Source organism: Capra hircus, chromosome 16 (genome assembly GCF_001704415.2).
Source record: "Capra hircus breed San Clemente chromosome 16, ASM170441v1, whole genome shotgun sequence".
Classification (NCBI taxonomy): Eukaryota; Metazoa; Chordata; class Mammalia; order Artiodactyla; family Bovidae; genus Capra; species Capra hircus.
Window position 1 is genome coordinate 54,728,103 of NC_030823.1, and position 22,207 is coordinate 54,750,309.

The window sequence follows — 22,207 nt, forward strand, 5'->3', positions numbered from 1 at the left end:
GCAATTAAAACAATGAGAAATTTTACATAAAAAGTAAAACCGTCAAACTATCCAGAAAATATCTACTGAACTTGGCAGTTACAAGGTCATGAATGGTCCTGTCATGAAAAGTAAGTGGAACTCGCTGTTTATTATTGATTAAAGGTCCTAGTCTTTGTGAAGTTACCTGTTAACCTGTAGGTTTTGTGCAGGAGGGACGCAAATCCCATTTTCTTTCCAGTGGAGTAGATGACTCCAAAAGTTAGATATAGTTTTACTACTTTGTAGGACAGTAAGTAGTTTGTGTCTAACTTTGCAACCTTACACTAATATTCCAGTGTTAAATTGTCTATAAATACTTAGCAGTGCAAATGCACTTTTTGACAGTTTTTACAAGGTACTGGTTCTCTCACTGGTTTATGCAATGAGTTGTATAAAATATTTGTTAACATTCATTTTTTACTTGCGTGAGAATTAATTTCACCTTTTTGAAATTATGCTTTTAACAAAACTTTTGAGTGCTGTCAAAGGGACACTCAGAGCAAAATCTTTTAAGATTTTTTTGATGTGGACCATTTTTAAAGTCTTTATTGAATCTGTTACAATACTGCTTCTGTTTTATGTTTTGTGTTTTTTGGCTGTGAGGCCTGGGATCTTATCCCCCCCTACCAGGGACTGAACCTGCACCCCCTGCATTGGAAGGCAAAGTCTTAACTGCTGTACCACTAGGGAAGTCCAGAATAAAATCTTCTGAGAGTTTACTTGCAAAGAAAGTTTGTGAGGAAGTTCAGGCTTTAGAAGAACAAGCTTGCCAAATAGAAATTACAAGAATTTATAGAAAGAAACAACACAATTTCCAAGGATAGAGTCTATAATTAGTTTGTTCATGGTTCTCACACTACTATCCATATTTTAAGACATCAGCATTGCAAAAATCAGAGACAAAGCATTTGATTTTAGGGAGTCTACTTTTAGAGGAAAGGCTCAGGTTCCCGAGTTTCATTTATTTGAGGGACTAGAACTAGACATCGTGACCCTGATGTGTGTGTCATTGATGCTGGCCTGCCTTTATCTCAGGATACAACAAGCGTCACTTTTTTCCCCTTGATTTGGGATCTGATGTACCCAGTTACTCCTGACGGTAGCAGTGCAAGGAGTCAGTTTGCTTCTACATGATACATGGAAGGACAATTACAGGATACAACTGGAGAGAAGCAGCACTGAATTTCTGTTGACTCTTAAAAATGGTAAATTCTAAGGTGTTTTTAAGTGCTGGCAGAAAAGGAAGAGAGAAAAAGCTATGTGATGATCTGGAGGAAAACCATTCCAGACTGAAAGCAAGCACAGAGCACAGACCTGGATGTGAGAACAAACTCGGTGGGTTCAGGAGTGGCAAAAATGCCAGTGTTTTTAATCAAGGAGAGGGGACCTGGTGAGAGATGAGATCGAGAGACAAAGGAACTCAAAAGTGAGATTCAAGATCATGTAGAACAGTCTAGGTTGTGTAAGGAGTTTGGACTTTATTCCTTTGAAAAGATTACCTTGGCTACTCTGGAAAACTAACTGTAAAGGCACAGTGGGTAAGCAGAGAAACCAGCTAAGAGGCTAACAGTCCAGACAAAATACTCACGCCTTGGCCTTGGGTGGTGGTAGTGGAGGTTGTGAGAAGTGGTTTTATTCTCAACATACTTCAAAGATACAGCCACCAAGACTTGGCAGAGGATGGGATGTAGGACAGAAATTGAAGACGCAAGTATGACTCCTCGGCCTGAACCACAAAGAGAATGAGGTGACCATTCACAGAGCTGGAGAGTAACTGGAAAAGCTGATCTGGGGTGGGTGTGAGGATGAGAAATCCAGAGGGTGTTTTTTTTTTTTTTTTGGTTTGTTTTTCAAAGAAGCTGAATTTGATGTGCTTATCGGACTTCCAAGCAGAGGCAGAGCCTGGAGCTCAGAGGAGCAGTGGAACTGAGCAGAGATTTCCGAGTCACTGGTAACTGGTGGTATTTAAAACTGTGACCTTAGGCTATCTGGTGGGAGAATTTGCCCCAGGTGCATAATCGAGCAAATTTAAAAATCACTAGTAAGTGAAGTTGCTCAGTTGTGTCCGACTCTTTGCGACCCCGTGGACTGTAGCCTATCCCCGTGGACTGTAGCCTATCAGGCTTCTCCTTCCATGGGATTCTCCAGGCAAGAATACTGGAGTGGGTTACCATTTCCTTCTCCAGGGGATCTTCCCGACCCAGGGATCGAACCTGGGTCTCCCACATTGGAGGCAGACGCTTTAACCTCTGAGCCTCCAGAGAAGATGTAAAAATCACTGGGTTAGGTCAATTTTGCACACAGTGAAATGGGATATTTATTCCTATTAAGTACCTAAAGAATTCCAGGTTTCCAGTTAGACCTTTTTGTTTTGGCTGTGCTGCAGGACTTGTGGGATCTTGGTTCCCCGACCAGGGACTGAACCCAGGCCTCAGCAGTTAAAGACAAGCCCTAACTATTGAGCAAGGAGATCCAACCAGTCACTTCTAAAGGAGATCAGTCCTGGGTGTTCATCGAAAGGACTGATGCTAAAGCTGAAACCCCAATACTTTGGCCACCTCATGCGAAGAGTTGACTCATTGGAAAAGACCCTGATGCTGGGAGGGATTGGGGGCAGGAGGAGAAGGGGACGACAGGATGAGATGGCTGGATGGCATCACCGACTCAATGGACGTGAGTCTGAGTGAACTCCAGGAGTTGGTGATGGACAGGGAGGCCCAGGGTGCTGCAGTTCATGGCGTCGCAAAAGGTCGGACACGACTGAGCGACTGAACTATTGGGCATTTGGGAATTCCCTAGACGCATTAAAAAAAAACAAAAAACCAACAAACCCACAGATCCTAGGAGTTAGTTCTATGAATTCTGACAATGGCATGTAGCAGTGTAACATTTCTATCATCCAGGGAAAATTCCCTCCTTGGCCTACTTAAATATTGCTTTTAGTTAAATATATTGCTTCCCTAGTGGATCAAACAGTAAAGAATCTGCCTGCAATGCAAGAGATCCTGGGGTTCCATCCCTGGATTGGGAAGATCCCTCGGAGAAGGGAATAGCAATCTACTCCAGTATTCTCGCGTGGAGAATTCCACGGTCAGGGGAGCCTGGCGGGCTACAGCGCACTAGAACATACAAAAGAAAGCCCAAATTACAGTTCAATGAAATTTCTACAAAGTGAACACATTTGTAACCAGCATCCACAGCAAGAAAACAAATACTGTTTGAACCGCAAAAGCCCCCTCGTGGTTCCTTTCTGTCATTGTCTCTCCCGCTTAAGGAAAGACTAATCCGATTTTTAATCTCTCGCAGTTCTAGACTTCGTTTAAAGGGAACCAAACGATAGGACTTCCTCCTGGCTTCTTTGCCTTTAACATCAGGTTTGAAATTCGTGCACGTTGTGCATACCTGTAACTTGTTTTTGTACTGCCTTTCACATTCTTGACCATGATAATGGGGCGCCTGCTTTTTATACTCCTTTTCTTCCTTTGACTTGCTGATTCTAATCTCTACCTCGGTCATTATAAAGCTGAATGCGGGCTATTTGACTTCTCAGGGGTTGTTATGTTTTCGACGGGCTGCCAAAAGCTAAAATAATCTGAAGAGGGTTTCTTAAGGGTCTTAGGAAGCGAGATAACGGGAGCTAGAACAGGAGCAGAACGCATCCTCAGGAAATCTTGGCTCACATTTTCTACGGTCGATGTTGTTCAGTCGCTAAGTCGGTATCTATGGCCTACAGGCTCACTTAAACCGACTTCAAACCTGGGTGACAACTAGTTTCGCAGAATGGTCGGTGAGGGCTCCACGGAAGTGCTTCCGCGGTGTACAGAGGAAGGGGGAAAAGTAAGATAATCGCTCAGTCACGTCCGACTCTTTGCAACCCCATGAACTATTATAGCCCGTCAAGCTCCTCTGTGCACGGGGTTTTCCAGGCAAGAATACTGGAGTGGGTCGCGGGACCGCAAACGCCGGGCCCACGGAGATACCCACATATTACTACGCTTACTCCCCGAGCCGCGACGCAGGCCCGGGTCACGCGCAACCCATCCTCCTCTTCTGGTCCGTAGTGACGTCACCACGTCGTTCACGCTGAAGTGACGTTTCCAGGTGCCGCTGTATTACTTGCCCCGCCGGGCCAACGGATCCGGTCACGTGGCCAATGCAACTCCACCTCTCGCGGCCCGTGATGACGTAACCACGTTGTACACACTAAGTCGTGACGTCTCCAAAGCGCCAGAACCTAGTGAAAATTATTCTCTTCAGGACTCTGCAGTTAACGTTCTCCTTCCTTCTCACGTTAACATAAATAGGTTTCCTTTTCTCCCCTTTTTTTCTGGCCTCGTAGAAGTTCACGAATTAGTCTTACACAAGATGGCCGCCTCGATGGCCCCGGGACCTAGAGCGCACGGAAACAACCGACTCTGTCATCAACTTCCGGTTTGGACCCTGCAGATTTCCGGGGTTGGGTTATGGTTATTACCATACGGAAGGCAGCAGTTCCGAGCTGCGACTGCGCGGGCGGGACAAACGGGGTCAAAGTATACTCCGTAGAGTTTCCCGGGCTGGGAGGTGGAGGCGTTACTCTTCTCGAACTGCCGGTTTGATCGCGAGAGTTGAGTGTTGCTAAGAGACGAGATGGGTGGGGCGGGGTCAGGAGAGGCGAGGCGGAGCCGAGCCCGGTAGGCGGTGCTTGAGGCTGGCTGGGCGGCGGCGAAGGACTCGCGAAGGTTCCAGAGGCGCCGCGTGCGGGAGGCGGGCCGACATCTCGCGCAGGGTCAGGTGTGTTCGCCGGCTGCATCCGCCGCTACTCGTGCCGGTGTTGTCTGCGCTCGCGGTGAGAGCGCTCGGTGTAGCGTTTCCCGTTCTCCGTCCTACGCCGCTGCAGCCCGGGCCTTGCCAGACGCAGCCCGATCATGTCTTCAGCTTTGGAAGAGGTAAGGAGTTCGGCCCCATCTTCCTCGCTCGGCCTTGCTGGAGCTTTCCGCTGCGTGTCTCGTCCATTTTTTGTGCCGAGCTGCCCTTCGGCCTCTGGCGGCACCTGCTAGTCGGCGCGCCCGCCTGCGTCTTCGGGTTCCCGCCCTTCCCGCCTGGCCTCCCACCGGCCCAACTGCAGCGGCCTCAGTGCCGACCCGGCCGCTGCGGGCCTCGGGGCCTCCACTTCCCCCCGAAAAGTTGCTTTGCGACGCCTCACCGGCTCGGTGTGGGTGGGTGAGCGGGAGATGTGTTGTGGTTCCCGGTGGCAGGTAGGTGCGGTGGTGGACCTGGGGGCTGGTCACCTTCACGTTATACTCAGGCTCCTCTGCTTGCGTTACACTAGCCTGAGGACGTGAAGCTTCGTTAAATTACAGCTGATTGCAAAAACTGTTGTTCCGTGGTAGAGGGCGGTTGGAAATGGGAAATTTTAGGTCCTATCACTTAAATCTCTTAGTCATGTTTTCTCTGCACAGACTTTGGACAAGTTATGGTGCTTCTGTGGGCTACAGTAGTATCCATTTCATAGAGTCGTAAAGACCAAGAGTTCTAAATGTTCAGAACAGTGCTTGGCAAAACAGCAATTTGCTATAGGCGTTTTCAAAAATGAATAAATTGGAAAGTTAGTTGTAACTTAGTAGTGGTAAATAGCTTTTTCTCTTTTAAGCCTTGTAAACTGAACAGAGGCAGCATTTTTGGAGACTGCGCAGTTACAGAATGGGAATCATAAACTTGCTTTGCTCTTTTTCTGACTTAAGATGTCAATACTGTTATTCACAGTAAAGTGTTGAGTATCCACTGACTAGATTTGTTCTTTGGAAATCTTCTGGTTAATATGAGCAAGACTGGGAAATCTCACAACTGACTTTGGTGATTCTGAAAATTTGCTTTAAATGAAGAAAACGCGCATGTGTGTGTTATTGTAGATAACTTGCTACAAGTTTGTTATGTGTTAAATACAGGCCTGATGGTACCATGTGCCCTGAGGAAAGAGTCTCTGAAGTGGCTTTTTTGTTTTTAAGTCGCTCAGTCTTGTCCGACTCTTTGCGACCCCATGGACTGCAGCATGCCAGGCTTCCCTATCCATCACCAACTCCTGGAGCTTGCTCAGATTTATGTCCATCGAGTCGGTGATGCCATCCAACGATCTTGTCTTCTGTTGTCCCCTTTTCCTTACCCTCAGTCTTTCCCAGCATCAGGGTCTTTTCCAGTGAGTCAGTCCTTCACATCAGGTGGCCAGAGTATTGGAGTTTCAGCATCAGTCCTCCCAGTGCATATTCAGGATTGATTTTCTTTAGGATTGACTGGTTTGATCTTGCAGTCCAAGGGACTCTGAAGATTCTTCTCCAACACCACCATTGGAAAGCAACAGTTCTTCAGTGCTCAGCCTTCTTTATGGTCCATAAAGAAGTGGCTTTACAGTCCTATGTATGGATAGTTCAGTATTAGTCATCTTCAAAGTAGGGAGCTTTCTAATCGCAGTGTATACATTTAGGGACAGTTTGGATTTATGGTTTTGAGATAAAATCCACAGGCTTTAGCCATTCTCAAGTATGCGGTGCGGTGCCTCTCAGTATGTTCACAGCGTTGTGCAGTCAGCAGCACTGTATAATTTTTCAGCCCTCAGAGAAATCTGTCAAGCAGCCATTAAGCAGTCACTTCCCATTACTCCTCCTGCCAGCACCCACCAGTTTAGTTGTGTCTCTATGGATTTGCCTATTCTGAGCATTTCATAAAAGTGGAATGTTACAGTATATGATTGTTTGCTTTTTGGCTTCTTTTACTTAGCATAATGTTTTCAGGTTCATTCCTTGGTGAAGCATGTATTTCTTTATATGGCTGAATAGTATTCTTTTGTTTGGATAGACCACATTTTCTTTATTCATAAATTGATAGACACTTGGATATTTTCACTTTGGGCCCCTAGAACAGTGTCGCCCTGAATACTTGTGTACAGCTTTTTATGTGGATATATGGTTTTCAAATCTCTAGTTATATATCTGGGAGTGGAATTGTAGGGTTGTATAGTAACTAAGGAACTGCTGAACTCCTTTCCAAAGTGCACCATTTTACATTGCCACAAACAGTGTATGGAGGTTTCAATTTCTGCACATCCTCAACACTTGTTGTTTGCTGGAATTTGTTGTTAGTCATCCTAGTGGATGTGAAGTGGATTTGATGTTTGCTTAATGATGTGAAGCATCCTTTCTTGCGCTTGGTGGCCATTTGTATATCTTTGGAGAAATCTCTGCACAAGTCCTCTGCCTGTTTCGAGGCACTTTGGTTTTAATGCTTCCTAGTGAAGAATTTGGAAATAAAAAACTACGAATAGGGATAAAAGGGAGATGTGATTCTGCATAAGGAAAACAAATGAATACTTAGACAAATTAGGTAAGAAATGCTGTATCTAAGGTAGGTGTACAGGAAAAGTCCCAAAGGATCAATTTTACTGGTCAAATCTCTGCAAATAACAGAGAACTGAGGAATACCTTACTTAAACAGGCCTGCTGTAAGTTGCTTCAGGCTTTGAGTGGATATCTTATTTTTGTAGTTCTGTAGAGTTAGACTGGCTGTAGAGAGGGCTTAGGGATCTCTTGCATAATTCTCAGTTTCTTTTTCTCCTAGAAAAAGGATTCCTATTTCAGTCAAGAAGTAAAGCCTCTTGTTTAGACTATACATTTTCATTTGTTAAGTCCTTACTCTGAAAACAGAATATACTCATTGTGCATTTTAATTTTTTTGTCATCCTGTTATTACAACGTGAATTTTTAAAACCATGATAACATAAAAGATTGAACTAAAAGGAACTTGGGACTATGCTTAAAAGATGAGTTTGCAATTTTTGTCTTAGTAACATGAGTTTTGGGAGGTGGTGACAGAATTTGGACAGGAGAGTGGGCACAGTTGGACTTTTTATACCAAGTTAGCAGTTACAGATAGGTGAAACAAGCGCATCTAAGTTAAATGAGATAAAAGACCTGGGGTAGAAGGCATTCATACAAAAAATGCAAAAAGTCATTGCATTTTCTAAGACTCATAAACACTTTCAAGCTGTACTTTGGATATTATACCAAGTTATCAAGCATTTAAATATTTTTATATTGAACCTTACATGATCTCTGGCTATAATGTCAGTCTTCCTGTCAAATTGCTAGTATCAAGTGAGAATGTAAAGTCATTTTAACAAAAATGAATCCTTTGTTTACAAAGGTCTCATCCATTTGCAGTAGGTCAGAAGATAAATGGGAAAATGTTTTTAAGCCCATTAATTTTTTTGACAGTGTCTTGGTCTCTCTCTAGAAAGAAATAGAAATAGACTTGGGTAGGCCATGTATTGGCATGAGAAGAAAGAACAGGTGGCATTTTCAGTGATCCAGGAGTGTGTTGGATTGTTTGCCCAGGTTTTCCCCCCTACTGTGCAACCAAGTCCCAGACTTCTGATGGTAAAATTAACCAGGAGCTTTAGAATCAGACAACTTCTTAGAAGAAATATGTCTTTTTTATCTTTTGTCTTAAAATAGTAAACTTTTTTATTTATACTATTTGGGGTGGGAAAGTAGAGGATTACCTCAGTCAAGTAGCTGTACCATTTCACCATGCTTATCATGGTCTCATTTATTTTAATATTTAAAAAATTCCTAATGTCTGATGACAGGACCGCATGTTACAATGAAATCCATGAATCCCTTTTTGTTGAATTTATTCATCTTATCAGGAAATATTTATAAATCACAAACATATCTTGTAAATAAAATTTTGAAAACAAAGGCAGATAGCAAACAGACTACCAAACTGGAAAAATCTGGCTTGATTACCTATTGTTAATTCCAGGTTTTCCTTTAAGTGACCCTCTTATTCTTAGCTTTTAGTTCAGTAAGTTGAAATGATCAATATGTACAATATCAGACTATCTTATTTATCATATCTAATTTATCTTTTATTTTAACACAGCTCCAGAAAGATCTAGAAGAGGTGAAGGTGCTACTGGAAAAAGCCACTAGGAAAAGAGTACGTGATGCCCTGACAGCTGAAAAATCCAAGATTGAGATAGAAATGAAGAATAAGATGCAGCAGAAATCACAGAGGAAAGCAGAACTTACAGAAAATGAGAAGCCAGCTGCTGTGGTTGCTCCTATTACAACAGGATATACAGTGAAAATCAGTAATTACGGTATGACTTGTCCCCCACATCACATCCAGCTCTTTCTGCCTCTGAGGAGGCCTGTTCTTCAATAGTGACTAACAGTCATTTTTGAAAAGTTTTGAGTGAGTGTTTTTGGTGATTTGAAATAGAGGACCCGTCAGCTCTTATTTAATAAGATGTTTTTTAAGAGATTAAAAAGGAACGTATTCTGAAATATATTCAGTATATGTGGACCCAGCTTTGTGTCTGTTTATCAAAGAAAATTTGGATAATAGGAAAAAACCCAGAGATACTCCAGTAATAACCATAATACTGTTTAGAATACAATATTTTATAAGGGATATATTGCATGTCCCAATAAAACACATGTACAGTTAATATTTTTAAACTGAAGTGGAAAAGCAGTAATCAATACTTGTTTATTTTACCATAAAATTGTAAGCATTCAGTATTTCCAACTCATTGGTAATAGTGATATATTGATATATGTTAGCTTGCTATTTAAACTTTTTTCTTGTGTGTGTGTATATATACACTTTTTTTTAGATTTGCTGAATTTTCATATATATAGTGTTTTTTTTTACTGGAGTATAGTTGCTTTACAATGTTGTGTTAGTTTCTGTTGTACAGCAAAGTGAACTGGCTATGGGTATACTTACGTCCCCTCTCTTTTGGATTTCCTTCCCATTTAGGTCACCACAGAGCACTGAATCGAGTTCCCTATACTATATAGTCAGTTCTTATTACCTATCTGTTTTATACACAGCAGTGTATGTATGCAAATCCCAATCCATCCCACCACCACCACCACCCCATTCCCCCTTGGTATCTGTGTGTGTTCTCTGTGTCTGTGTGTCTTATTTTTACTTTGCTGGTAAGTTCACCTATACCGTTTTTCTCTTTCTGACTCCCTTCACTCTGAGACAATCTCTGGGTCCATTCACGTCTCTGCAAATGGCACAGTTTCGTTCCTTTTTACGCTGACTAATATTCCACTGTATGTATGTTCCACATCTTTATTCATTCCTCTAGATGACATCTACGTTCCTTCCATGTCCTGGCTATTGTAAATAGTGCATCAGTGAACATTGGGACGCATGTATCTTTTGAATTATGGTTTTCTCTGGGTATATGCCCATAAGCGAGACTGCTGGATTGTATGGTAATTCCGAACCTCCAGACTGTTCTCCTCTGCGACTACACCACTTTACATTCCCACCAGCAGTGGAGGAGGGTTCCCTTTGCTCCATACCCTCTCCAGCATTTGTTGTTTGTAGATTTTTTGATGATGGCTAGTTTCATATATATGGACAGCTTTTTGTCTTCCTGTTTCTTATTTCACTTTGCCAAACAACCACCCATATTAACTGAGGAAGGGAATCCAGTTAAATTCAAAAAACATTTCTGAGCATCTAATATCTTGTATTGTACTTGGGCTTGTGAATACACAACAGTGAGCAAGACCCAGTCCCTACTCATGGTGTGGTTGGGACATAGACATACACCTGGTACCATAACAATGTCATAATACCATTTTTCCTCAGTTGACTGTAGACTTTGTTTTGGAAGCAGTACAGCTTGAAGTCTGAGGAATGAGCTCTCATGAAGGCAGGGATAATCTTTTTTTCTTTGTGCTCTCAATATCTAGCACATAGTAAGTACTTAATAAATACTTGCTTAACCAAATAAAGCTTTATAAAGTATTTTGAGACTATAGCTGATAAAATAACTCTGCTGGAAGGTAAGAGTCAGGGAGAATTAGAAGAAACATCTCAGTTTAAAAGGTGCATTCAGCAATGGTGAAGAAAAGAGAATTGTATGAGCAAAGGACATAGAGATATGAAGGGCATCATGTGTTTTGAGTATTGTCATAGCAAAAAAGTTTAAGTGCTGTGTTTAAGTGCTGTGCTGCAGTACGGTAGGAAATATGCTAAGTACTTTGACTGTAGAAAACTGGCCTGAATGTGGTAGGGTTATGGCATCTTAACTAGATAGGTTTGTGTTTCGGGAGAAACTGTTGTCGGTGGGGAAGATGGAAGTTCTCCAGAACCCTCTAGCACATTTTTTTTTTTAAACACTACATTTCTATTCTTCTGGACCAGGTAAGAAAATGTCATATATATATAGTATACAATAAATACATAAAAATACATTTTGTTATGTAATATGCTTTTTATATGATGTTTGTGTGTTTTCTGTAAACAGTTCATCTAGGTTAGAGACCAAATAGTTTGATAATATATACTGAAATAACATTTTTTAGATGTTAGTAGGTTAGTCAAATTTGATGTATTTGGTTGAATTTGACTCTAAATTTATATTCTGCTTAATCAGGGAAAGGGATTGAGGAAGCTAGGATTGCATTTGTTGAACTGCTTAGAGAAGTGGATATGATTATGGAATTAGATAATTATCTGAATTTTTTTAATGAACTATATGCATTTGTTGTTCCAGAGATAGTATCAGGCTTTACTCCTGTTGTTTTCTGTTGTTATTGTTACCAGGATGGGACCAGTCAGATAAGTTTGTGAAAATCTACATTACCTTACCTGGAGTTCATCAAGTGCCTGCGGAGAGTGTGCAGGTGAATTTCACAGAGAGGTGAGTTCTCACAGTGGAGAAGATTGCTTTATGATGGGTCCTTTCCTTTGCAGTTTCTAAAATTCCACTTGAGTATTAATCATCCTTTACATCTGCTTTAAAGGTTGAGTCTTCTGCTCTGAGATGGCCAAACGCACATTGTAAAATAGAATTGTGGCTTGTTTTCCACAGGAACTGATTATCCCCTTTTATAGAACCAGAAAGATAATGTGCTCACTATTGTGTTGTAGGTCATTTGATCTTTTGGTAAAGAACCTAAATGGGAAGAGTTACTCCATGATTGTGAACAATCTCTTGAAACCCATCTCTGTGGAAGGCAGTTCAAAAAAGGTAAGTTTACGTTTTTGGTCATTATATTGTGAAATCTTATGAAATGAAGATGAACTGGAATTACCTTATTCTGCTGCTTGTTTCTTAAAGTTGTCTTTGGCTATACCCGTGCTCACCTGTGTGCGTGTCGTCTGTGGCTACTTTTGTGCTACAACGGCAAGTTTAAGTAGCTGCAGCACACCATGTGGCCCGCAAAGCCTGAAATGGTAGATTGGTCTAGTAGCTCTTTACAGAAGAAGTTAGCCAGCTCCTGCTTTAGAAAAGTAGATGATGAGAATAGTGCATTAGAGTCAGGAGGGTATTGAACAAACAGAAAATAGCTAAGAATGAGACTTGGGTTTTAATGGCAGGTTTATCACTTACTGTGACCTTTGGCAGCTCACTTCATCATTTTGTTCCTCAGTTTTTTCATTTGTACAATGGGAATAAAATTTGTTTCCCAAAATTGAAATTAAGTATCTGAAAATATTTTTCACTGATTGATCTCTCTTTTCTACCTAATTTAAATAAATGAAGTTTAATGCCTCTGGTGTATAGATGCGCCATTCTGCTGTGTTTACATAGTTATGAAGCAGCTGAAAGGGAACATCAGAATATAGTTTAATGATCAGCGTATGATTCCCTGCTCCTTCCTTTGTCCACTAATGGCATAGTTGAAGGTAGTACTCAAAGAACTCCTAGAATCATATGAATATTTGTTGAAAAGGTTGTGTATTCTTGCTCTTTTTGCGTATTCACCTTCCAAACTCCTTAACCAGTACTGCCTGACGTGACTTTCTGCATGACTGACTGCTCTTACCATATTATTCTGTCCTTCAGTCATCAGAATCCAGCATTCCTCCTCATTTTCAAATACACCAAAATCATCCCTTCTTGGAGCCTTTCTCCTTGCCATGTCAACTGCCTGGAAGGCCCTCTTTTGCTGGATCTTGGGCCACAGCTCAAATTTCACCTCAGAAAGGCTTTCCAAGTGCAGTTCCTTCCCTAGTCCCCATTAATATCCTCTTTAATCTCCCCCAGTCCCATTAATACCCTCTTTTGATAGCACCTAGTATTTGAAGGCATTCCAGTTTTACTTGTATATGATTTCATTTCTCCATGAGTCCTCAGACTCCAGCCTATTTATAAAACTATTACTAACACCTAAACAGGTCCTGTACATAACAGTAACCCAAGTAATTGAGTAAATAATTATATTATAAATATTCATGCTTATCACCATGTATTCTAAGTTGTACCTGTTTTCTACTTTTTTCCTAGGTCAAGACAGATACAGTTCTGATCTTATGTAGAAAGAAAGCAGAAAACACACGGTGGGACTACCTGACTCAGGTTGAAAAAGAATGCAAAGAGAAAGAGTGAGTCTATTTTCATTGATTTTGAGAATTATATTTTTACTAGGATTATAGATTTTCATTGATAATGGTCTGTTATTTGTATTATAGTCTATAATTGGACCACTTACCTTCTAATGTCCTCTGACTAACCAACCCAGTTATGTGTGCTTTCAGCTTGTCAGAGGGCACCGGAAGAGGGCATGTGTCTAGCAGGTTGCTTCTTAAGGAGGTCTTTGTACTTGTGGTTGGTGGTTTTTGCCAGTTCTTAACCCGGGGCTGTGGTACTTCTATACAGAGATTGCGTTTCAGTAGTTAGAGTAGCCCAGATACCCATATACAGTTTTTGAGTTCCACAAGTTTCTGCTAGATAATTAGAATTCCACTATCACTGCTGGGCTTCCCTCATAGCTCAGTCGGTAAAGAATCTGCCTGCAATGCAGGAGACCTGGGTTCGATTCCTGGGTCGGGAAGATCCCCTGGAGAAGGAAATGGCAATCCACTCCAGTATTCTTGCTTGGAAAATTCCATGGACAAAGGAGCCTGGCGGGCTACAGTTCATGGGGTTGCAAGAGTCGGACACGATTTAGCGACTAAACCACCACCACCATCACTGGTATAGAGTGAAAAAGAGAATATTTTTATCCTACTTAGTAACGGCTATTCTGAAAAAAATGTTTATTCAGAGCTACTGCCATTATTGGTCAAACATTCCTCTGTTCTCCTGCAGTGGTGATGTATTACACTGAGTCAGTTAGCCATCCACATCTCTTACCCCCCTTCTCATAGCCACTGGGCATTTGGGTTGTGGTTGGCTAAGAGTTAGGCATTATCTGTGGAATTGCTTTTAAATCTAGAATGGATCACCTGAATATAGGAACCTGTCTTACTGTTACTGTATTCCAAGAATCTGGCACTTAATGAGGTGAGTGGAAAAGTTAATGGGCCCAGTTTGCACACTGATTGAACTAGAAGTGTGCTTTTATACCACCAAGCCCAAGACTCTTGTATTTCAGTCTTAACAGGAAGGCTTTTCTAATTAAAATATATATGTGCTTCAGTATGTGCCTATGTGTTATAATGTATGTTTATTTTTCTCTCAATGACATTTTCATAATACACGAGGAGACATGGTTTTAAAACATTAAAGCAGTTCAGAAAGGTAAATGATTATTTACTTACCTTTCCTGCTAAAACTCACCTGAAATGCCAGGGTCCTTACTGTTTTTGATGACCATTCTTTGATGAGCTAAGTGTGGGTGTATATTGTCTTAGATAAATTCGTGCATGTTTTTATCCTTTCTTTGAGGATACTGTCTAGCTCTTATCTCATGTACTTCCTACAGCCTGATTTGTCTCTCTGTACTTAGTAATCATAAGGTATAAAATGTTACATATATATTCCTCCACTATTTATTGTGTGTTTTTTTTTAATAGAAAACCCTCCTATGACACTGAAACAGATCCTAGTGAGGGATTAATGAATGTTCTAAAGAAAATCTATGAAGATGGAGATGATGATATGAAGCGAACCATTAATAAAGCCTGGGTGGAATCAAGAGAGAAGCAAGCCAAAGGAGATACAGACTTCTGAGACTTTAAAGTCTTTTTGGGAACTGTGATGTGGAAAAATGATGTTTCCAATAAGGAAATGTTGCTGAGCTGCACAAGTAAATCTGACATATAACTACTTAAACAGCCTTCTTCTAAGTAAAGGCAATGAATTCTCCACTTCCTGCTGGAGGATTTATTTAAATAAAATACGCTTATTAAACACTTCCTCCATGGATGGTTTCTTTAGTAACCAGGTCATTTTATTCAAGAAGAGTAATGTTGTATTCTGGTGTGAAATGTAAAAAAGCAAATCTTGCCTAATGAAAATGCCACATTGTGTGTAATATTGTTCAGCTAAGGTAGAAAACAAAGTTCGTGCTTGCCTTTCAGTTCCTGACGTCAGCTCCCACCAGTGTAAGAATAAGTAAAAATAAAGCCTGAATTTTTACATAAAATGCAAATTTGTACCTGTGTTTTAAGGTGGTTATTAAGAGGTTCATCGCTTTACTCCCACAGCTTAAGTAATGCATATAGCATGTATCACCATGGCCTAATAATCTAATCACATATTTTTCTCTAGGCTTAAATATATTTATGAATAAATTAGAACTAAATCTAAACATAATAGACAAATACATTTGTGTGGTACTAATAAGGAAGTTTTGCTATGAATCAGATAGATGGCTTATAAAAACAGTAACCCTAAAGCAACAATAAATGTGCAAATCCATGTATTTTATGCTCAGTAAAGTTAGTAAAGCTATTCTGTCCAAGAGTATGTTAGAAATGTCAGGTTTTTAGGAGTATTAGTTTATTTAAAGGTTGTTTTCCTCCTAAAATGATAAGAGCAAGATGCACAACCCCCCACAATAACCAAAAACATTGAAAGAATTCTAAAATTAACAGTTTCTTAGAAAAAGGAATGTAAGTGACCTTTAATATACAAAAGTACCTTGTTCAGAAGAGAATTTTAAAAGTCTAAAGCAAACTGACTGTTACAGTATGGGGCAATACATATATGGTAATGGATTAAAAAGGTTGAGAAGCTTAAAGACTTGTATGGAGGAATACTTGGTAGTATTTACCAGAATTATATATGTATTTATCCTTTCATAATTCTACTAGGCTCTTTCCCAAAGATAACACTGGCAAAAATTTGGAGTGATACTGAGGTATACACAAGATTGGAGACACCCGAATGTCAATTCATAGGGGAATGGGTGAGTAAACTAGTACTTGGAAACATCTACACCGAAAGTACTGATAGTCACCAAAAAATGAAGATTGTTTCCATATATTGATATACAGTGATAACCAGGATACAGTAAGTGGAAAAGCAAAGTGCAGAACGTTTCTGTTAAAACCTACCTTTTGTTGGCAAGGGTGAGAAATGTGAATACCTAATACATATTTCCCTGGTGGCTCAGACGGTAAAGCGTCTGTCTACAATGCGGGAGACCCGGGTTCGATCCCTGGGTTGGGAAGATCCCCTGGAGAAGGAAATGGCAATCCACTCCAGGACTATTGCCTGGAAAATCCAATGGACAGAGGAGCCTGGTAGGCTGCAGTCCATGCTAAGGGCTGGACACGACTGAGCGACCACTTTCATGCATTGGAGAAGGAAATGGCAACCCACTCCAGTGTTCTTGCCTGGAGAACTCCAGGGACGGGAGCCTGGTGGGCTGCCGTCTATGGGGTCACAGAGAGTTGGACACGACTGAAGTGACTTAGCAGCAATATATGTATGTATTTGCATAGAAGTAGACAATGGAAGAAAAAATTCAAAACTAATAAAAATGGCCACCAATAGGGAAAGAAAAGAGATGGGATGGGAGCAATCCTGTGAATATGCCTTTTTCCATTGTTGTGACCACCTAAAATTTAAGAATTTAAAACCTAAAAACCTGGGGACAGATCAAGATGGCAGAATAAAAGTATGTGGAACTCACCTCATAGAAATAGAGCAAAAATACACACACCTAAAGAATAATTCTCACCAAATACCCACTGAACACTGGCAAAAGATCTCAGAACCAGAGTGGCAAGAAAGACCACCACGAAGCTGGGCAGGACAAGAGTCAGGGTGAGACCTGTGCCCCTGAGCTGTGACCAGTTTCCTCACCCTGGGATCCTTCACCAGCTGAGGGGTCAGCTGGGAAAGAAAGCCTCAGAGGCTCAAAGGAGAATGCAGCACCTAGCTGGTGGCAGGCAGGGCAGAAAGAGAAGCATGGAGGGTCATGCCACCTCTGCACTTCCTGGCCCAAGCGAAGGGAACTGTACAGTGTGTTATAAGAACCTATAAGGGAAAAGAATGAAAAAATACATGGAGGGATATATGTGTATGTAGAGCTGAATCACTGTGGTACACCTGAAACTACTGAATAAGTCAACTACATTTCAATTAAAAAAAAATGATCAAAATATCTTAGGAATGAACTTGGTGGCTCAGCTGGCAAAGAGCCCACAATGCAAGAGACCTGGGTTTGATCCCCGGTTGGAAAGATTGCCTGGTGAAGGCAGTATTCTGGCCTGGAGAATTCCACGGACTGTATAGTCCGTGGGGTCGCAAAGAGTCGGACAGGACTGAGTGACTCACTTCAGGAATGAATCTAATCAAGGCGAAATACACGCTGAAAACTATAATAAACATTGATGAAGGATATAGAAGGTGGTTCAAAGAAACAAAAACATGCCACGTTGTTGGATTAGAAGAATTAGTTAAAATGGCCATACTACCCAAAGCAATCTACAGGTTTAATGCAATCAGTGTACCCATGACGTTTATCACAGAACTAGAACAAGTAATCCTAAAACTTACATAGAACCACAGAAGATCCAGAACTATCAATGCAATCCTTAGGAGGAAAAAACAGCTGCAGGCATAACCCTCCTAGACTTCAGACAATACTACAAAGCTACACTAGGCAAACTAGTATGGTGTTGGCACAAAAACAGACATGGATTGGTGGGTGGGAACAGAAAGTCCAAAAATAAACCCACAAACCTGCGGTCAGTTATCTTCGATAATGGAGGCAAGACTATATAATGCAGAAAAAGCCTCTTCTGCAAGTGGTGTTGGGAGAGCTGAACAGTTGCGTGTAAATCCATGAAGTTAGAAACACTTCTTCACATACAGAAAATATTCAGTATCTCTCAACCGGTAATGGAAAAAAATTTGGAAAGGAATACATATTTATGTGAATCACTTTGCTGTACACCTGAAGTTAACGCTGTAAGTCAACTGTACTTCAATATTTTAAAAAAGAAAAACCCTAAAACTTGCCAACAAAATATAGTGTTATACTACTTTCAAGTGACCTTAGAATACAGTGTTTTGTCCATTTTCTAGGGACAAAAAACCCACGCAAGTCATAATGCAATCATTACTATTAACAGTAAAATTAAGAGTAAAATTAGTAGTACATTGAAACCATATTTACATATTATGTGATGACAGTAGATTGACGTCATTAGGAATTCAAGATTTTTTACAGTATAATTATCAGTATAAACTTACCATTATTAATCTTAAAAAAAGTACACATCTAGAAATTTCCACCAAAAGGGCCTAAGTTCAGTTCAGTCGCTCAGCCGTGTCCGACTCTTTGCGACCTCATGAATCGCAGCACACTAGGCCTCCCTGTCCATCACCATCTCCCGGAGTTCACTCAGACTTACATCCATCGAGTCCGTGATGCCATCCAGCCATCTCATCCTCGGTCGTCCCCTTCTCCTCCTGCCCTCAATCCCTCCCAGCATCAGAGTCTTTTCCAATGAGTCAACTCTTCGCATGAGGTGGCCAAAGTATTGGAGCTTTAGCTTTAGCATCATTCCTTCCAAAGAAATCCCAGGGCTGATCTTCAGAATGGACTGGTTGGATCTCCTTGCAGTCCAAGGGACTCTCAAGTCTTCTCCAATACCACAGTTCAAAAGCATCAATTCTTTGGTGCTCAGCCTTCTTCACAGTCCAACTCTCACATCCATACACGACCACAGGAAAAACCATAGCCTTGACTAGACGGACCTTAGTCGGCAAAGTAATGTCTCTGCTTTTGAATACACTATCTAGGTTGGTCATAACTTTGCTTCCAAGGAGTAAGCATCTTTTAATTTCATGGCTGCAGTCACCATCTGCAGTGATTTTGGAGCCCTCAAAAATAAAGTCTGACACTGTTTCCCCATCTAATTCAGAATTCAATAGCAATGAGCAGCACCCTAAAGGGCTCAGATATAGTCTCTACCAACATTTCCTACTAAAAAACCAACTCTTAAAAAAAATGTATGAGGCAGGAAATAATATCCAAGGTAAGCTTGGGTTATCTTATGCCAGAAGGCAAAGGAACTATCAAATACCCTGTACCAAATGAACAGGTTACAGGACCCAAGAGTGAAAGGATTATTTTGAGCATCAAAATCATGTATGGAGGGGACTGAAACAAACACACAGAAATTATAAAATTGTCACTATCATAGTGATAGTGAAAAATCATATTACCTTTGGAAGTTGGTATAGCACCAACTTACTCTAAAAACTAATAGGAAATCATGTATGTATATCTAGTCTTTAAGAGACTTATTTCAGGAAAATAAGTTCCTTACAGAAAAATGCCAGCTAATGCAGAAAAAGTCATGGAATTTAGAAAATCACCATTAATTCAAACAGGTCAGGGTAACAACCATCAGTGAAATGCTAAAATCATTAGGTGACAGGCTAATAAATGGAGAACTTCAAATGCAGGGGTGACGCTGACCCCTCCTGAGTCCACTGAACTTAAATCAGGAGGCAAAGGATGAGACTGCCAGCAAAGAAGAGTGGAAGCAAAGGCATCAAACAGTGAAACTGGTCACTTCAACGTATCAGAACTAAGAAGCACACAACAAAGGCTGTATCAAGGAAGGCATCACATATGTGAAGGAGCTAACACTTAAATACCAGCTGTCAGAGTTTTAAGCAAAGGACTGGAATGGTAGTTTGCTCTACAGAAAAATGACTGTAGAGCAAAAGTTGGACAACCAGATAGGAGCCTTCTGATGTAATGGAGCAGGATACACAGCATCCATTCCTAAAATATTAAACCTGAATCTGCTCAAGCCACTGGATGTAAATACCACTTTATAGGAATAGAGGACTAAGTTAAAGGACACATAAAGAAGCAAACAGCCAAATGTTGACATTCTACAGGACCAATAACCTGGCTCCTCCAACAAATTAATTACATGAAGAAAAAAGGGAGGAGTAGAGATGGCCAAAAAAAAAAAAAAAAAATGTGAACAGTACTTGAACCCTGATTCAAAGGGAAAGGTAGGTTATCAGTGATATGCCAGAAGTCAGCAGCTTTCATGTTCTTATGATCTGTAATCAGTCAGTAGTCACTCAGTCTTGTCCAACTCTTTGCAACCCCATGGACTGCAGCACTCCAGGCTTCCCTGACCAGCGTCATTTCCCAGAGCTTGCTCAAATCCATGTCCATCAAGTCGGTGATGCCATCCAACCATCTCACCCTCTGTCATCCCTTCTCCTGCCTTCAGTCTTTCCCAGCATCAGGGTCTTTTCCAGTGACTCAGTTCTTTGCATCAGGTGGCCAGAATATTGGAGTTTCAGCTTCAACATTAGTCCTTCCAATGAACATTCAAACTGATTTCCTTTAGGATTAATGGTTTGATATCCTTGCAGTCAAAGGGACTCTCAAGAGTCTTCTCCAATACCACAGTTCAAATACATCAATTCTTTGGCGCTCAGCTTTCTTTATAGTCCAACTCTCACATCCATACATGACTACTGGAAAAACCATAGCCTTGACTAAATGGACCTTAGTTGGCAAAGTAATGTCTCTGCTTTTGAATATGCTGTCTAGGTTGGTCATAGCTTTTCTTCCAAGGAGCAAGCATCTTTTAATGGCTACAGTCACCACCTGCAGTGATTTTGGAGCCCCCCCAAAATAGTCTGTCACTGTTTCCATTGTTTCCCCATCTGTTTACCTTAAGTGATGGGACTGGATGCCACGATGATAGTCTTTAATGTCGCGTTTTAAGCCAACTTTTGCACCCTCCTCTTTCACTTTCATCAAGAAACTCTTCAATTCCTCTTCACTTTCTGCCATAAGGATGGTGTCATCTGCATATCTGAGGTTATTGATATTTCTCCCAGCAATCTTGATTCCAGCTTGCCGTTTGTCCAGCCCAGCCATTTCACATGATATATTCTGTATATAAGTTAAATAAGCAGGGTGACAATATACAGCCTTGACGTACTCCTTTCCCAATTTGGAACCAGTCTGTTGTTCCATGTCCAGTTCTAACTGTTGCTTCTTGACCTGCATACAGATTTCTCAGGAGGCAGATAAGGTAGTCTAGTATTCCCATCTCTTTAAGAATGTTCCAGTTTGTTGTGATCTACAAAGGCTTTTGTGTAATCAATAGAGCAGATGTTTTTCTGAAATTCTCTTGCCTTTTCAATGATCCAATGGATGTTGGCAATTTGATCTCTGGTTCCTCTGCCTTTCCTAAATCTAGCATGAACATCTGGAAATTCACGGTTCACATATGTTGAAGCCTGGCTTGGAGAATTTTGAGCATTACTTTGCTAGCATATGAGATGAGTGCAATTGTGAGGTAGTTTGAACATTCTTTGGCATTGACCTTCTTGGGATTGGAATGAAAACGGACCTTTTCCAGTCCTGTGGCCACTGCTGAGTTTTCCAAATTCTCTGGCATATTGAGTGCAGCACTTTCACAGCATCATTTTCCAGGATTTGAAATAGCTCAACTGGAATTCCATCACCTCCACTAGCTTTGTTCATAGTGATGCTTCCTAAGGCCCACTTGACTTAGCATTCCAGGATCTAGGTGAGTGGCTCTAGGTAAGTGATCACACCATCGTGGTTATCTGGGTCATGATCTTTTTTTGTACAGTTCTTCTGTGTATTCTTGCCACCTCTTCTTAATGTCTTCTGCTTCTGTTAGGGCCATACAATTTCTGTCCTTTATTGAGCCCATCTTTGCATGAAATGTTCCTTGGTATCTCTAATTTTCTTGAAGAGATCTCTAGTCTTTCCCATTCTATTGTTTTCCTATATTTCTTTGCACTGATAACTGAGGAAGGCTTTCTTCTCTCTCCTTGCTATTCTTTGGAACTTTGCATTCAAATGGGTATATCTTTCCTTTTCTCCTTTGCCTTTCGCTTCTCTTCTTTTCTCAGCTATTTGTAGGGCCTCGTCAGACAACCATTTTGCCTTTTTGCATTTCTTTTTCTTGGGGA

The 22,207-nt window shown here is 40.9% G+C and overlaps 1 protein-coding gene across 1 annotated transcript; it reads left to right on the plus strand.

Annotated features, from left to right (window-relative positions):
* CACYBP (calcyclin binding protein) lies at nucleotides 4,548-15,410 on the plus strand. The gene is made up of 6 exons (XM_005690906.3): nucleotides 4,548-4,949; nucleotides 8,938-9,157; nucleotides 11,635-11,731; nucleotides 11,962-12,061; nucleotides 13,322-13,419; nucleotides 14,833-15,410. Exons 1-6 carry the CDS (start codon nucleotides 4,929-4,931, stop codon nucleotides 14,987-14,989), a joined length of 693 nt encoding a protein of 230 aa, XP_005690963.1. The 5' UTR covers nucleotides 4,548-4,928; the 3' UTR covers nucleotides 14,990-15,410.

Bases quoted from the DNA above. Each gene is read 5' to 3' on its own strand.
- CACYBP (XM_005690906.3), top strand. From the start codon at position 4,929: ATGTCTTCAGCTTTGGAAGAG. The intron at 4,950-8,937 runs GTAAGGAGTTCG...ATTTTAACACAG, and splicing joins TGTCTTCAGCTTTGGAAGAG to CTCCAGAAAGATCTAGAAGA. The intron at 9,158-11,634 runs GTATGACTTGTC...TATTGTTACCAG, and splicing joins AGTGAAAATCAGTAATTACG to GATGGGACCAGTCAGATAAG.